Here is a 17,562-nt window from a genome sequence, read left to right as displayed (position 1 = left end):
GAACTGATTGAGGAGATACTGGAAGTGTTTAAGAAGTATCCACAGAACTTCAAAGGATTCAGAACGACAGCGTGAGCTTCACAGTTAGCTTTCTGATCAGAATTATCCACCTCCCACCATATTATAGTACCGTACTGAAATCCCATTTTCTGCCTTATTTCCAGGAATGCTTTAACTGCGTCGGTTTCCGGATGCACAAATTCACATTGTAGCAGGAGCTAATAGGAAGAATAAACCCTTCCTTATCAGTTTTAATAAATGTTTTCCTTTCCATATAATTGAGTTGCCTTTATGATTTGTGGGTTAGACCTTATATTGTTCAAGGTTTATTTAGCAGTGAAGCTTAGCTCCTGCATATAATTGAACCGTATGATAAGGCTCTCCAGATCTTTCGTTTTTTTAAGTAAACAATGAAATATTTTGCCCTGGCTGTGAAATAACTTCTCCATAGAAACTAATGCTATTGAATTTATCACTTCTTGAGTAGTGAGGTTGTTCTCCAGTAGAGGTCAGTATATGATAATCCACTGAATAAAATTCTATTCCCCATTTTTCATTCAAGTCTTTGTAAATGTAAATACTGAGTTGTCAAAAAACACATTATAGTTACAATATTCCTTGAGAAACCGGCATCTGATGTATCATCAATTTAGACTTGTTTTGTCAGAAAAGGGAATGCTTCTGAGAACAAGCTTAAAATGTGCTTTTAAGTGGCAAGAAGTTAAATTAACCAAAAAACATTCATACTCACAATTATGTGTTAGATCAGCTCACACCAGAGCCAAAATTGCATTCTACTTCAAAAGTCTTAACTGTGGGAAATGGCAACCAAAGTTGAACTTTCCTCTCGAAGGTACTGGGACAAGTTGTTGCTTCACTCTTTCCTTTCATCTTTCCCTCACTTTCCTTGCCTCAAGGCTTAAATTTTGGCCAACATTCTTTGTCCTCATCCCCTCGGCCCTAACACTCAGATTGGGTGCAAACCCTTGACTGTCCAGCACCTTGGGACGTCCTCCCGACATGAAAGGTGTTATGTAAATTTGGATTGTATTATGGGAACCACCATGATTATTGCATGAATGGCCTGATAGTGATTGGCATGAAAAGGGTTAAAGGCAGATTAGAAGATAAATTGTGTTGAAATGAGAGGTATCTAACTCAGAAATGTTGAAGTGTGTCACCAACTAGATTGTGCATCCAAACCATTAAACCTACAATTTTTAAAAAATGTCCACATTTTTGGCCTCCCTATTTCAAAGGTAAGTAGGCTCAAAGGATGAGACAAAATAGTCTTAAGAGTCTTGTATTTGTACCAATTTGACACTGGTCCAGGTTATCTGCATATGAGCTAATTTATAGCTTTACAAGTACAGTGAAACCAGCTCTTTCACAGAATGTACTGTATTTTGGGAAGTGAAGACGACAAGGCTTATGACAAAGTATTCGGCCCATATGCTGCTGTTAAGTGGACTAACCTTATAGACTGGAAAAGCTATAAATTTACCAGGCTATTAAGCTGTCACAGTGGGATATTCAGTTGGAGGTTCCTCTGTAACTAGTTTGTAAGTTTCATGGTTAAGATCCTACCAAGACCAGTACAGAAGCATTTCCAGACCAACCGTTATCTTTGACCTTGGTACGATTAGAAGGTTTGTCTGGAAGCAGTATGTATTCAGACATTGAGCACCTCGTAAAGTCAAATGCTGCTAAATTTGTCACTTCGTTACCATGTACGTGGTGTGTGGCTTGTACTGTTGTAAGTGGTACTACAGGCCACTGGTGATGTGGACCCTACATTACAGCACATAAACCCATATGAATGAAGCAATATATTTTCCACAATACACTATATATTAGTGTACTCAGCAGTTTGTGGTGCTTCCAAGGGAGACAGATTAGTCTCTATCAGCATGTTGGGTAGGGAAGATGAGGAAATTGTGGCAAGTAACTGGCATTTCCTTGCAGGCTTGGGTTACGTAGCAATATTAATGAATCATTCCAGTTTTATAGTTTATTATATAATCATTGTAGTACCTTTCATGTCAGGAAGATATTTCATGGATGAAATATGGGATTTCCCAGGCCAGAAGTTTGCATCCCCACAAGTACCTTTTCATTTGGTTTTGTTGTCGTAGGAGGTTGAGGTTTATTTTTCTCTTGGTTGATCTCAATGCTGCACTTAGCCATTGTGGGAACATTTCCACTTGAAAACTACAACCACTATAGAATTTGAATGGCAGAACAGGGAGAAATTTGGAAATGCCACATTTATTCTGAGTTGAACCCAAGCTAATAGCTTATTTTACTTTTTTTCTCTTTGGTTTCTGTCAGATCCTTTCTTAATCTTGACCCCCTCCACCTCAAACAAATTATGCTTAGTTATGCTGTCTAATTTTCATTTGTTGTTTAGCCGTTTGTGTCCGAAGCCTGGTGCTGTTGGGGCAATGTCGGTAGAGAAGGGGATAATTGGCTGGAATCAGATTAGGTTCCAGTCTTATAATTTCTAAACGCTTCATTTCCACAGCTGATTTTATCTTTGAGCAAAAGTTTAAATTGAATGTCTTGTTTTCAGAAAATAGTAGAAGTTAATGAGAAAGATTTTAAATGAGATTAGAAAGGATTATATTTTGCTCTCCTATCAAATGATCTCTCCTTGCTCTGTGTGTTACTTATTAAAACCATGTGTTGCATATTAGCAAGTTGCAGTTAGCTAGCAGTAGGAAGTTGTTTTACAGAGCTTTAACCAGAGCTTTATAGAGTCAAACTAATACAATATCCAGTGGACTGAAGACTAAGTAAGAGACGAGAGTTGAGAAGAGAAATTGTCCAAAGTACTGTAATTGTCTTGATGCTTTGAGACAACTGTCAGCCACGCAATTAATGTTTAGTAATTGAAAAGTGATCAGTAACATAGTACTCATTTTATCCTCCATGTTTTAGGCTTGAAATTCTACATCATCTTCGCTTGTTAAACCACTTTTCTTAAAACTTGAGATTGTGCCGAATTGTATTAAAAATTTGAATTTGGAAACCGGTTTCTTTTTCAGAACTGTGGAAAACTGAATTCCAAATTAAGAGTATTAGATATAAACTCTGTTTCATACTCCAAAACACTGCAGTATTGGAAGTAATATTGCATTGGTTTTGTACCACAGATGAGGTGGCAGCTGTTTCTAAACTGGATCTCTTATATAGGATTAACCAAATGTATTTTTGAAGCATATCTGGATGGTTTTCTAAATATGTTGCTTCTGTTTTAGACTTTGATCTGCAGTATTTCTGGCTATGGAGCAGATTTATCGATTACGTGCAGTGTGTGCTGACTTTCACTGCGGTTGCTGCATACATAACCTACCTCCTTATTGACTCGTCGCTCTTTGTAGAGACACTTGGCTTCTTCGCTGTCTTCACTGAGGCCATGCTGGGTACACCACAGCTATACCGTAACCACCAGAACAAATCAACAGAAGGAATGAGGTAAGATCCTGAACGTTGTAAAAAAACATCTATTTTACAGTCCTTATATTTCTGATTTCTTAGTTGATCAGATCATGCATTCCTAATCTAAGTATTTCAGATGGTTTTCAAACCAGGTACAGCTGTTCGAAAAAAGAAAGGAAGTTTTTCCTGGTGTCCTGGCCACCAATCCTCCTGATAAATTCACTTTATGGCTGTTTGTAGGATATTGGTAGTGCAAAAATTACCTGCCAGGTTTGCCCACATATACACCATCGCCACACTTGTCAATAATTATCTGTGTGAAGCACTTCGGGATGTTTGGATGTTACAAGTGATGTATCGACTTCAAGAATCATTATTATTATTGTAATTCCATCTAGCTAGGGTGAGATGTTTATTTAATTACTGCTGAAGTTAGTTCTTGTTACTTTGAAGTGGCCTTATCCTAGATTCTATTTTCGCTATGGAAAATTCACACCGATTTTAATAACAATGTTACAGTAACCTTTAAGCTGCAGGAAACCCATTTTATTCCAGGACTACATATGATGCTGTTATAGGGGGATAATTACAATCTTTCCTGTATATTTTATACACTCAGTATTATAAGCCAAATAAAACAATAATTCTACTGTTTCCGATCACAAGTTGAGATAACAAGAGCCCCTTTAATTACAGTCTGTCCTTTTCAATCGCCCATCTGCCTGCCCCTCAAAGCACCTGACAGTGATGAGCAAGTTTGATCATTGCAGAATAAGGAAATACTAATGCATTATTTCTCAACTTTTTTAACCAGAATTTTTAACCACTTTAGAATTGGGTTGTTGCTAATGCTGAGTGACATGACCTTTTTCTGTGACATTTCTCAAATGTTCATATTCAGAACTGTACATGGGGTTGCGAACTGAGTTTCCTTTATTAGCCTTTAACAATCTTTTGAACTGAAGATGCAAAGAAATGCCAGATGCCACATTGTAAACAATCTGCAGTAATTTGAATTTGAGAATATGTTTGTTTTAAATAAAGCAAAATGAATCCCATCATTTTGGATTATAATAGACTTTAAAATGTGTGTTTTATTACTGATTCAATGATCTGTATGTCTAAAACAGAAATATGTGTTTTATACTGATCCACTGATTGCCATGATCCAATAAACTATTGGAACAGGTTTAATGGGCTGAATAACCTCCTACTGTACTGTTTCTTGATATTCTTATCTTTGTTGGTGCCTGTGATTCCAGATCAGCAGGAGATACATTGATGATAGTCTGCCTAATAGACTACTATATATTCATATCTTGGGAGACATCAAAGCATGAAGGGGAATATTTTCCCAAATTAAATATTGTCAAGTGTTTCATTAATTTAAAATAAGTCAATTTTACAGCTGAATTTAAAAAAAAAAAGAGTCACGAGTTGAGGGCTTAGGATGAGAATTTTGTTTTTAAATTTGTTTTTAGATCTTAATGTAAATGAATAGAATAACTACTTCACTTTTCTTCATTAAATGGTGCAGCATTCTTTCAGCTGTGTTTCAGCTTTTCATAATATATGTAGAATAAGTGGGAAGAATACACCAGATCAATTTGATGTGCCTCTCAGATTCCAGTCACTAGGAAAGGCAGCATTCAGCATTTAGTACTCCCCTTTCCAACTTGTAGGAGAATCATTTGATTTTTAGTCAGCACCTCTCCACATCTATAACCGAAATGAAGAACTTAGTATATTACCAGCACAACTGAAGAATATTTTGAAATAATTCTCCAGAAAATTCTGTTTCTTATGCGGTCCAAGATGCTGGTTGGGTGAAGGAAGTTAAAAACTGTAAATGCAAGTTATTGCGGTGGTTAAACTTCATTTTGTTACACACAAAAAAAAGAGCTCAGTGAATATTTGACCCTATCATCACTAGATCTTGGGAAATGAATGAAGTCAATTCATAGCTGTCCTGGAAAATCTACAATTACCTGACCTTATAGTTTCCATTGAGCAGATATGAACTAAAGAGCCCAGGGATATCAAAATGTTGGGTAGGAACCTTTTGTTGGCGGTATTCTGTCAACTAGGATGGCTGGTTAAAGTTGGACCTTATACTGGCACCAATCTTAATTTCTACAAATGTTCGATGGACTTGTCAGTTTTAGTTTTCCTCAAAGATCAGGCTGAAAAATGACCACCTGAAAAATGGCACCATACATTGGAAAAGTGCCCTGGGAGTTTTTTTTAAAAAATGCCTTTTAACATTGAATGTTTAATACAAGGTTCTGGAAAGACAGAGCAGCTGTGCTAGCTTATCAAGATTACTGCAAGCTTCTCTTTTACATTAGTTTACGGAGTCCTGTAGCTCAGTGGTTAGAGCGCTCGCTTTGCAAGCAAGAGACCTGAGTTCAATTCCAGGCAGGGCGAAACCTTGGGCAAGTTTCCTTACTCCACACGCCTAATAATAATCCCTCCAAAACCAAAAACAATAATAAATTGGTCATTTTCAACCCACGACTGTTTGTGGGACATTGCTGTGCGCAATTGGCTGCCGCGTTCGCCCACAAATATGCAGTTAATTCACTTTACAGTGTGTTCTGTGAAGCGCTTTGGGACGTCCTCCCGACGTGAAAAGCGCTATATCAATTGCAAGGATTATTATTATTATATTATTATTATATACAAATGCCATGAAACCTTTATTGAGCTGTGTTGGGAGTAAAGGTACAATGGATTTGCGTGCTAAGTGCTAATTTGAATTGGGACTCCTTATCTAGACATTTCGAGCAGGTTAGCAAGCGTGATGCAGCCCCTGACTGTTTTTAGGTTGGAATGAAACAAGATGACAAATGCTGGGTGTTAGAATTAAAACACTTTAAAGGTTCCTTTATTTCTCTCTTTTCAGGGGGGATTAAACTTTGCAAATTTTTCTCATCTCTTTCCCCCTCTCCACCAAAGAAAGAAAAAGATACTTCTGCAAAAAGGAAGGCTAGATCACAGGTGATAATATTAAATATCCAGCCAACAGGAAATCTTTAGTTTTTTTTTCTCCCTTTCCTCCACTCGAAAAGACATTGAAGACATGTTTTTCTTCTACGTTGATCCCGATCCGTGGAATGGCTGTTGGTGATACGTTAAAGAAAATGGAAAAAGCAGATGTCTCACTGTTCTTCTCATCTCTGGAGCAATGTGTCAGTTAGGAAATTTATACGAGTGCAGAGTGAAAATAAATTCTAGATACATCCATCTACTGCTTCCCCAACATGCAACCCTTTATGCTTTTTCAGACTGTGATTGGGCTTCCTGCTGGGAGAACAGCGTGTCGATGTGTTAAGATTACAACTTCAATCAGTGAACAAAACTAGTGCTGGGTTTGGAGTACTGATACACAGGATATCTGCTCTCATATGAAAAATGCAAGAAAACTTAAACTTTTGATTGTGATGGTAGATACTACCAGCTGCTGGCTGTAAGGTGACACAGATATTTGAGCTTGGCCTTTAGTTTTAGTTTATTTCTTTGATAGCTATACAGCAGGATGAACAATGCGTGTTAGTGTTTCAGACTTGCAATGCGACACAGCAATGTGCGAGTGTGTGGCAGCAGTTGTCCCCAATATATCAGTTGTGAATCGGTTCCTTGCTGTAAAATAGCACCAGAAGCAGTAAATGTCAAAATTACAATGAACAGCTATTGGAAGATTGTCACTGCTTGTTCAAGTGGATCTTTCCATCTTTCCTTGTGCTGGCTGCGTGGATCTGGGATGCTGAGTGTGTGACTTTGTGGATCTGGGACGCTGAGTTTGTGACTTTGGCAATAATAATAATACATAATCCTTGCATTGGATATAGCGCCTTATCATGTCTTCGAGACATCTCAAAGCGCTTCACAGAATATACTGTAAAGTGAATTGACTCTATTTTGTGGGCGAAACGCGGCAGCCAATTGCACACAGCAGTGTCCCACAAACAGTCGTGGATTGAGTAACCAAATTACTATCATTTTTTTTAAGGAATTATTACCTCTAGAAAAGTGATCTGCCAATCGACTAACAACCAGGTTCCTACTTAACTGCTAGGTAAACAGAGGCCTGTGGAGTAAGGAAATTTGCCCAGTGTTTTGCCCTGCCGGGAATCGAACCCAGGTCTCTCGCTTGTGAAGCGAGTGCTCTAACCTACAGAACTCCAAATAAGCACATATATTTCTTTGTCTTTACAGTAGGCAATTATTTCCAGTTTTATGCAGTTAGCACTGCAGATACAAGGCTGGGGCTACCCAAACTAATTTCACTTAAGAGTTGTGAAGAAGAAGGCTTTCAACCCATCTATTTGTGTAGGGCTTGAACCCAGAACCCAGTGGACATCAACAACCTACTTGGTTCCTCTGTGCCTTCTTAATGCAGTAAAATATGTATCTGCATGGCAATGTATGTCTGTATTGCTGTATGTTAGCTTTACAGCAGCGATGCTTCAAACTGACCAGACATGTGCCCAGGTAATGAAACCCGTGATTCGAGCATGACATGACTACATATGGAGTACATGTGTTATCACGAAATGGACAAAGAGCAAACGTGTTGCTGTGTCTGATTTGCAAACAGAGATCCTTCTCCTGCATTAATACGGTTCAGGAGAACTGATGTGGGTCTTTATGCTGTCCTACTAAGCACAAATTTCCTCTTAAATGCCATTTCCTGAAGGTTAGATACATGCTTTAAAATCATACAGCAGAACTAGATCTCAGCAAGCTATTAAACAGTAGATGATACACAACCAAGTGCAATCCTGTTCGTCACCTGTCCTGTAATTTATGATGTGACTATGCAGAAGCATTAACTGCTCTTGATCTTGGCCTGTAACAAGTTGAGGTCGACTTACAACAGGGTTCTACTGTATCTCTTTTTTTCCATCCCTCCCCAATCCCCTGAGCAATGACGCTGAGACCAATTGCTGCCTCAGCTTCGATCTCCTAATTTAGCGCGGAATGGACAGGATACAAAACTATATTCTTTGGATCTTTGTAGACAGGAATGATCAATGTATGCTTATTATTTATACCGGAGGATATGTGTAAGTAGGGAAGAATTTAAAACCAATGAATAACCTATTCATGCTTCACTTTGGAATGTCTCAACGGCAGTTTTTCATAGGATCAAGGTCAATAAGTGATGACAATTATAATGGGTATCAGCTGATGGAACCTTGTGTTTGAGTGAGCACAGTCATTAATAATTAATATTTACATAGCAATCTCAACATTGATATTTATGTGTAGAAAGCCATTTGGATCTATTTGTTTTTAATACAAAGCATTGCTGATGATTGGACTAAAGATCTAAAGATGGCAAACACTAAAAGAGATTTCAGAGCAATAAAGTCTGTGGTTTTAAAATACCTCAAAAATGCTATTTTGCTAATGATTACCTTGTCAATTTTGCACTTTAATTGCTTTTGGATTTTAATTGCATTTAGCCTTCGGCTTGATGTAAGTGTAGGGGACTGACTGCTCTATTTATAAGTAAAGCGTGTGTTTCTTTGGATACTTTTGTATACTGCACTGGGTCAAAAGCCTTATGTGAATATACAGACATTACATTATGACATTTGACGTTCTTGTAACATTTTCACTATCTGAGATATTTGAATTCATCTGAAGTATTTAACACCAAGTATCTGGTCTGTTTTGAAGTATGGTTTCAAAATGTTGGTTCAAGAGTTAGTGGCAGACTAAGTTTCAATGTAAATTCTTTCATCATACAAAGCCTAAATGATCAAACTGGTACAACAGTACATTTTGCAATAACTCTGCACGATATAATTTCTCATTCACTTTTTTACTTTTTCCTGCATTCTAAGGCCCCCATTCGGTATTTCTCAGTCAAGGGCAAGCAGATGACCTGCTTCCAATAAACTTTGATAGAGAGAACAAAACCAATTTAAAGAGAATGGCATATAAATGAAAAAAGAAAGATGCTTTTGTTTCCACTATACTGATCTCAGTGGCAGCAGATTAAACAAAACTAATTTAAACCAACCTTTGTTTGCCAGATAAATCTCACTGCAGTTCCTTTTCATTTCTCCCCCGCCACCCATCACCAAATAAATAAACTACATCACTAACCCACCCTTTATAACATTAGACAACATCACTGTTAGGACAATGGGACAAATCTAACCAGAAGATCACAAATTGCTTCAGTTTCCACGGTAGCAGAATTTCATGTGTCTAGAAAACAAAGAGCAAGTAAACAGAGATCACTTAGGGGACTTTTATGCCAACTGATTAGCTCCCAGAAATAGGGAACAATCTGAGCTCCCTGTGAGAACTACAGAATTGTTAAGGAATTAATAATATGATGTTTGTATTTGATATTGCGCCTTTCACGTTAGAAAGATGTCTCAAAAAATTTCACAGGATTTACTGTCCGGTATGGTGAAGAGTGTAGGGTAATGTCAAGTGTAGTGTATGTTGTAGGATAGCCTCCCACACGTTGCCTCATCCCAAGGATGAGGATCTGATGAAGAAAGCCCTTCAGCTAATGTGATCTGAACCTTCTGGAATATCCACTCTACCATCCTCCCATCACAGCATCCAAAGCTGTTTCTTAAATGAGTCCAGCATCCTGGCCTCAGCCACCCTTCTTGTCATTAATTACCTTCAGTGTAAAGAAACACTTCCTAGTTTGTCCTTTGTCCTCAGATTGTCGCTTGTGATCCTGAACCTGCAGCCTCTTGTCCTGCTGCCTTGGCTTATTTAAAGATTTTGAAGACATGAACAATAATTTGCTTGTGCAGTGTGATGTGACCATCACTTGTTTTTTTATTTGCCAGTTCCAATATGTGTACTTCAGAAAGCCTGCTGACTTATTATTTTGTCTTGCACATAAACCATGATAACTTGAATGCAGTACTAGGTCGTTGCTGGTGCTTGCAGAACATGAATTATTTCCTCCCTGAGACGAGAAGAGAGAAGGGTATGAAATTAGGTGCAAACAATTCACTGATAACTTCCTTGTGATATGTTTAGATTACAGCGTACTCAAAGTTGTGTTTTATGGACTTTGGAATTCCTTTACGTTAAGCCACAACAACAAAATTACATTTGTATAGCACCTTTCACGTCGGGAGGACGTCCCAAGGCGCTGGACAGACAGAGTTTCAGACCCAAGCTGAGGGTCGGGGTGGGGGAGGGAAGGGGGATAAGCAGGGAGATTGAAAACACGGTCGGAGAAGAGGGTCTTGAGGTGGGTCTTGAAGGTGGTGAGGGAGGGACTGTGGGATGGAGTTCCAGAGGGTGGGTACAGAGTGGCAGAAGGCCCGCCTGCCAATAGTGGGGTGAGCAAGGTGGGGGACGTGAAGCAGGCCAGAGCCCGTTGAGCGGAGGGAGCGAACAGGATAGTAGGGAGTTAGGAGGGTGAGCAAGACCATGGAGGGCTTTGAAGGTGAGGACCAGGATCTTGAACTGTATCGTCTATATGATGAGAAGCCAGTGGAGTTGGGCAAGGATGGAGGTGATCGAGTCACAGAGCCTAGTGCGGGAGAGTGCCAGAATCTGTCTTGAGAAATGCAGTCAGTGAAGGATTTCAAATAGTTGTCGTAACTTTGTCTTTGAAGTGCACGCATATCGTGGAGTCCTGTAGCTCAGTGGTTAGAGCACTCACTTTGCAAGCGAGAGACCTGAGTTCAATTCCAGACAGGGTGAAACCTTGGACAAGTTTCCTTACTCCACCCCGCCTAATAATAATCCCTCCAAAACCAAAAACAATAATAAATTGGTCATTTTCAATCTACGACTGTTTGTGGGACACTGCTGTGCGCAATTGGCTGCCACGTTCGCCCACGAACATACAGTCAATTCACTTTACAGTGTGTTCTGTGAAGCGCTTTGGGACGTCCTCCCGACGTGAAAAGCGCTATATCAAATGCAAGGATTATTATTATTATATGCAGATCCTTTTTTTGTTCTCATTTAAATGAAGAATAAAATCTTGTGCGAGCTGGATACCACCACCACTGAGATCTGTGAAGTCGTCCCAGACCTGAGCTTGAACCTTGGATGTTCTGCTCTGTAACCAGCTACTGACTGAATACATTTACTGAGCTGCCCGATAGGGTCAAAACCGGTTTGCACTAAATGATCATTCTGAATAAACATTTACCTACTGTACTTATATAAGTGCCTTTCAATTTGGATTATATCTCTAAGCACTTTACAAAGACTGAAAAGGGTAAAGGGTTTGAGAATGTTGACCTAAAACATTGTCAAAAATAGATTTTTAAGAGACTTTTGAAGGCAGGGAGAGAGGGCCAATTGCTTTATAATCATTTTATGCTATTAAATAATTGTTTTAAATGGGATTGGAAAGCATTTTGTACTCTAATCTTGTTTTGCAAATAGTTTTTGCATTAATATCTAGAATATTAATTTTGAAAAAAACTGATATTTACACCTATTGAAGCAAAACTCCAGAAAGCAGTGGTTGTATCTCTGAGACATATTATCCTCTACTCGTCTTGTCATTATGATTGTTGTTTACTATGGATAAATTCAAATTTTGCTGCTAACGTTTAAGAAACGATCTGGATTCTATTAAAATGGAGTGTGTTACTTGTAATATTCTAGAACGAGATATTATCATTACTATAATCATTGTATTTGATGTAGAACCTTATCACATTGAAATGCCTCAAAGCGCTTCACTGAATTTTCTGTAATGTGCAGTGATGAATTTGTAGAGTTTGTACATGAATGTATATTGAGTATATACAGAAATGAACTGAAAGATCTTAATCTAGAAAATGAATTAGTTTCTCAATTTCGACGATGAGTCAACGGTTCCTGTGGCAACCATTTAGCCACGTGGGACAGTGTCTGCTGTTACAAGGAAACCATTGCAGGAATGGTATAATCTCGGTGATTCTCTATGCATCCATTTTGTGGAGAATAACTAATCGGGTGAAATTTAAACAGCTTCTAAGTATCCCCAGCATAGTTTCATTTTGCCCAGATTAAATTTTGTCTGAAAATAGGTGCAATGCAAGGTTAGTTTTTATTACTCTTAGGTCTTTAGAGGGTTTTTTTTGGTCAGGGAGGTGGGGCCTGACACATGTGTGAACTCATTAACATGTTTTTTAAGAAATTCCAAACTAAACTAATGAGAGTTCCACATAAGTGGAAATTTCCCTTTATTTGGAATGGAATGCACACCTTGTTTACCTAATACCAGAAGGTATTACGTGCAGGTTTAATCTGAAAGAAGTTTAAAACATAACATGTCCCCTCTCATTGTGTCTGTATTAATATCTTTGAAATACAATACAACTTTTTNCCACCTCCTGTAAATTTTGGTCCTGTTAGAGCTATAATCTTATTTCCTGTATCTTTCCTCCCTTCCCCCCAAAACTGCATGCAAACTCTTTAAATGAAGATACTGTATTATTTTTCTGGATTAATTTCTGAACAAATTTTAATTTGAGATTCTGTTCAGTTATATAAAATCAGGTTGGAGAATCCTTTGTAATTTGACCCGACAGTGATAGCTGGGACGCTATTGCTGTGGCAGAGAAGATCTCTGATGTATAGTACTCTTTAATAAGGAAACTGCTAGTATGTGGAATGGACTTTGGGTTCCCAGAAGAGTTGGCACTTAAACCTTATTAAGAATCCCATTAGAAATGACTTTATTATTGTGTGCTATTGCTCATAAAATACGTTTACACACATTACTTTTCAGTATATCCTGTGAAGCACTTGTGAGATGTCGTGACAACATGATAAGGCTCTATATCAAATGCAAGGAAATATTGGTCCCCATTGAGTTTTGTTCAGTCACTAAGATTACATAGTACATTAGAATTTGGCCGCCCTCAATAAAAGCATGTCAGAAAATTCTGCTGGTCAGCCAGATACGAGAGTAAACTGTTCGTTTTCTTATCAGAAATGACTAATTTACTATCTTATCAATGCAGAAAAATATGCGCTAGATTTGTAATGGAGAAAGAAGTGCTTTATAAAGTAGTTTTGCGCAGTTGCAGCTTCACCTCTTGCTCTGTTTTATGGTGCAGAACAGTTTCACCAGCAGGAGGGGAGAATTCTCTGTACAGTAGTTGCCAGAAACTGCATAGATTCAAACAGTACAGAAGGAGACCATTCGGCCCATCGTGTCTGTGGCGGTTCTTTGAAAAGAACTATCCAACCCAATTCCATTCCCCCACTCTCTCCCCATAGCTCTACAAACTTATCTCATTATTTGGGGCACGCTGCTGTTGAACTGTTGAAGCCTTCTATTCCGGCCCCTTCCAAAAAAAAAAGTGCTTTCCGGGGGCCTTGCCAATGCCCCATATCTCTGTAATTCAGCATAAAACTAGCCAAGGAAAAATATTAAACTGAGTTTAGTTGTTAAGCTGACTTCTCCAATTAAAAAATGTTTACGATTGTAAAACTTCCTGGTTCATGGGCAGGACTTGGACAGGCAGGACTTGGAAGGGCAGACCAGTCATTGGGGCAAGTAATCCTCCCACACAGCTCCTGTTAACCCTGCAACCCAAAGCCCTATCGGGTAGGGTGGTCCTAGCTGGATAAGCAGTGGGAAAGCTTGCCAAACAGTACTATTAATACCAAGCCATGCAGTTTCAGTTGGTTAAACTCTAGCCGTACCCCAAAACACTCTCTGGGGTCCCCAAGCCTTGGCTCTTGCCAACCTGCGCCTAATACTTCCGGAATTAGGTAAGCAGGATGTATCCTTCCAGGGAGAGTGTGCATTCCATTCCAACAATCTCTCTGGAATTTTGATTGGAGATGGGATGCATGGAATTCTTGGCGGGGGGAATTGTGCACAGTGGTGTTGCCTGTGCAGCAACACTACTTGCTTCTAAAACTAGTAAAATTAGAAGTTTATATTTCAAATTCTGTTATGTCTTGTTTTTCAAAAAGTTTAAGAAAATGATGATGATAATAATTCTTGTTTTGAGATAGAAGCTTATCACATCTTCGACATCGTCAAAGCACTTCACAGAATACACTATAAAGTGAATTGACTCTATATTTTGTGGGAGAAGTACACAGCCAATTGCATACAGCAGTGTCTCACAAACAGTCGTGTGGATTGAGTGACCAAATCATTATTGTTTTTTTTAAGGCATTATTACCCCTGGGAAAACGATCTTCCAACCGACTAACAACCGGGTTCTTATCTACTCTGGGTAAACAGAGATGTGTGGAGTAAGGAAACTTGTCTAACTTTTCGCCTCACCCGGGAATTGAATCCAGGTGCTCTCGCTTGCAAGTCAAGTGCTCTGACCACTAAGAAACAGGACTATGATGACTGCAGTAGGCCCTTCTGTGCATTCTCCGAACTGATTTGATGGACAGGCTTCTGCCAGGAGTAACATTATTTTTCTGTGAGGGTGGGGGCTGGGGGCTGTGGATGGGGGTCACTTTGCTGATGTGCACTTATATAGTAATAGGAAATTCTTTAATCACAAATATTGTCAAAATGCATCACATGGAGCATCCTGATCAGAACTGAAGAAATGTTCAGTCCTGCATTGCCTTTGAATTGACTAATGGGAGGACGATAGGGTAGGTGTTCTGCATTGATGAGATCAAATGGGCCAAAGTGCCTTCTTCATCCAAATCTCTTAGGATCTGCGATCTGGTTAAAGTTGGCATATTTTATCAGATTTAAGCTTGTATGTTTTTTCAGAACTTGATGGATCTCATTCTAGTGTGTGTTTTATTTGAAAAAAGTACTGTAAAAGAAAAATAGTGCTAAGGGCTAGCAATAGTTAATTCCCAGCGGTTGTACAGCGATATATTCTCTCAGCCATCAGTTCTGCAATTGAGACAGTAACTATTTGAGGAATTCCTTGTTATTTCTTTGTGTCATTGGCAGCATAATGGCTGCAGGGTAAAGATAGCATATTGAAATTTTTTACGTTTTATATAAACAAATTATTACCGGTACAAGAAACCACTTTTTATATTTCTGCATTCAAAAAGAGGCCGCTGTCAGCTCTCCTCAGTCAGTAGATATTGGTCAGCCGGAGGCTGGTAGCAGTTGCTCTGTGTAAGTTTCTGAGTGCGTATTTGCAGACCTTTGTAGTCGTTACAAACTTCCCTGAAGTGCTCTCTAAACCTCCTGGTGAGGAAGGTAAGTCGGGCCCGTGTCATAATAATAATAATAACCCTTGCATTTGATTTTGTGCCTTATCACGTCTTCAAGACGTCCCAAAGCACTTCACATAATATACCGTGAATTGACTGTATATTTTGTGAGCGAAAGCAATAAGTACTATTGCTGAGTATATTTTTAAGCCACTGCTGAATAGCTCTGCCAATGTTTCAGCAAGGTTATCCATACAGACTCCAGCCTGCGTGATATTATCTGATCTGAGTTGGGGTAACACAAAGGGGAGGCACAGCCTCTCCTTTTCCCTTCAGTTTCTCTCTGCCCCCTCCTCCCCGCCCGTCCCCCCCACCCCCCACTGAGTGGAAAATCACTGCACCTTCTTGCTTCTCTCTTCTTTCCCTCCCTGTTTCCCTCCCTCCAGCCCTCCTTTGGGTCAAGTAGATGCTAACATACACTGTCCAGACTTAAGATGTGAGTAATACCCACTTGGGCAAAGATACCAAAGGATTCCCCCAACACCAGTGGAGCTGCACTGAAGTAGATGGACCAAGGATTGGAGAGAAGATTGGTCATATGGGGGTGGATGGTGGGACACTATTGCACACAATTTGAGTTTTCTTTTGGATCCTCTTTTGTTGCACTGTATGTTAAGCTCATCTAATTCAGTGATTTTCTCCCCCCCTTTCTTCCAAAGTACTGCAATGGTGTTGATGTGGACGAGTGGTGATACTTTTAAGACTGTGTACTTCATCCTAAATCAAGCTCCTTTCCAGTTTTGGATCTGTGGATTACTACAAGTTTTCGTCGATATTGCCATCCTTTTCCAATCTTACTACTATGACCGTTACCCTCAGAAACCATCGTCCCACACGGTCCCTTCCACCAATACCAAGGCACTTTAAACAGAGAGCTGTTCAACAAACACACCAAACCATCAACCAACCCATCGAAAGCACATTGAAAGCCCCGGACTTCAAAGTGACAAGTTGAATCTCAGCCTGCTGGAACAATTTCAAAAACTCTTACAAATAAGAGGCTTTAAAAGCTGTAAAGGGGATTTTTTATCTGCCTCTTTCACACCAATATTTTCGGAGTCGATTTGCTTGCATATCTGTTTTCTGGAGTTAAGTGTTTTTTTCCATCTGAAAATTCTATCTTGGATTTCCTTGCTGATCAATATCACTAGTGCAACCTAGTGTTCTATGATGCCAGATTCTGAGATGTGAAGTCGGGTTTTCATTCATTCTTTGAAGTAAACATTCAAAGAGTGAGCATCACTAAGAACGATTGTAAACCATTTGAAAGAAATATGATTCTCTTTAACATTTAAGCTGCAATATAGCTCTTCTGTTCTCCTTTCTTTTCCCCTCCCTCAAAAGGGCTTATTTCAAGGATATATTCCTCTTTGTGATGGGAGGATTAATAATAATATATAATAATAATACTTACATTTGATATAGCGCCTTATCACATTGTTGAGATGTCTCAAAGCGCTTCACAGAATATACTGTAAAGTGATTTTTGTGGGCGAAATATGGCAGCCAGTTTAGCAAACAGCAATGTCCCACAAACAGCCATGGAGTGAGTGACCAATTTTTTATTTGGCAGATTGTTGGCCAGAAAACTGGGGGAAACTTCTTTTTCTTTTCGAATAGTGCCATGGATTCGAATAGTGCCAATAGTGGATCTTGTAACATGCACCTGAACAAGCAGAAGGGACCTCGGTTTAACATCTCATCTGCAAAACAGCACCTCTGACAATGAAACCATCCCCACCTCTGAGCACTGCATTGGTGTATGGGCTCTCTGTTGCATTTTGGAAGTCCACTGATGTCCCTGTTCCATGTCTTCTCTAGTCTTTCATCAGTATTTATTGATAGTTAATCTGAGCAATGAATGTTTAACCCACAAAACAATGGTGAAGAATAGAAATTACATTGAATTAAATTGGTGCTAGTTCTTTCACTCCAGTTAAAACAACAACAAGATTA

General features: G+C 39.0%; 1 protein-coding gene across 2 annotated transcripts in view; it reads left to right on the top strand.

The window, feature by feature from the left end:
• slc66a2 (solute carrier family 66 member 2) overlaps nucleotides 1-17,018 on the top strand; it is a 32,855-nt gene extending 15,837 nt beyond the window's left edge. For both annotated transcript variants that reach the window (XM_007900580.2, XM_042332020.1), the window contains 2 exons: nucleotides 3,261-3,477; nucleotides 16,266-17,018. In XM_007900580.2, coding sequence (XP_007898771.1) covers nucleotides 3,261-3,477; nucleotides 16,266-16,473 — 425 coding nt within the window. In that variant the 3' untranslated portion in view covers nucleotides 16,474-17,018. The remainder of the gene's footprint in view (nucleotides 1-3,260; nucleotides 3,478-16,265) is intronic.
• Nucleotides 17,019-17,562: the final 544 nt, after the last annotated feature.

This window comes from Callorhinchus milii, unplaced genomic scaffold, assembly GCF_018977255.1.
Source record: "Callorhinchus milii isolate IMCB2004 unplaced genomic scaffold, IMCB_Cmil_1.0 Scaffold2, whole genome shotgun sequence".
Lineage (NCBI taxonomy): Eukaryota > Metazoa > Chordata > Chondrichthyes > Chimaeriformes > Callorhinchidae > Callorhinchus > Callorhinchus milii.
This window is presented reverse-complemented; position numbering and strand designations above follow the sequence as displayed.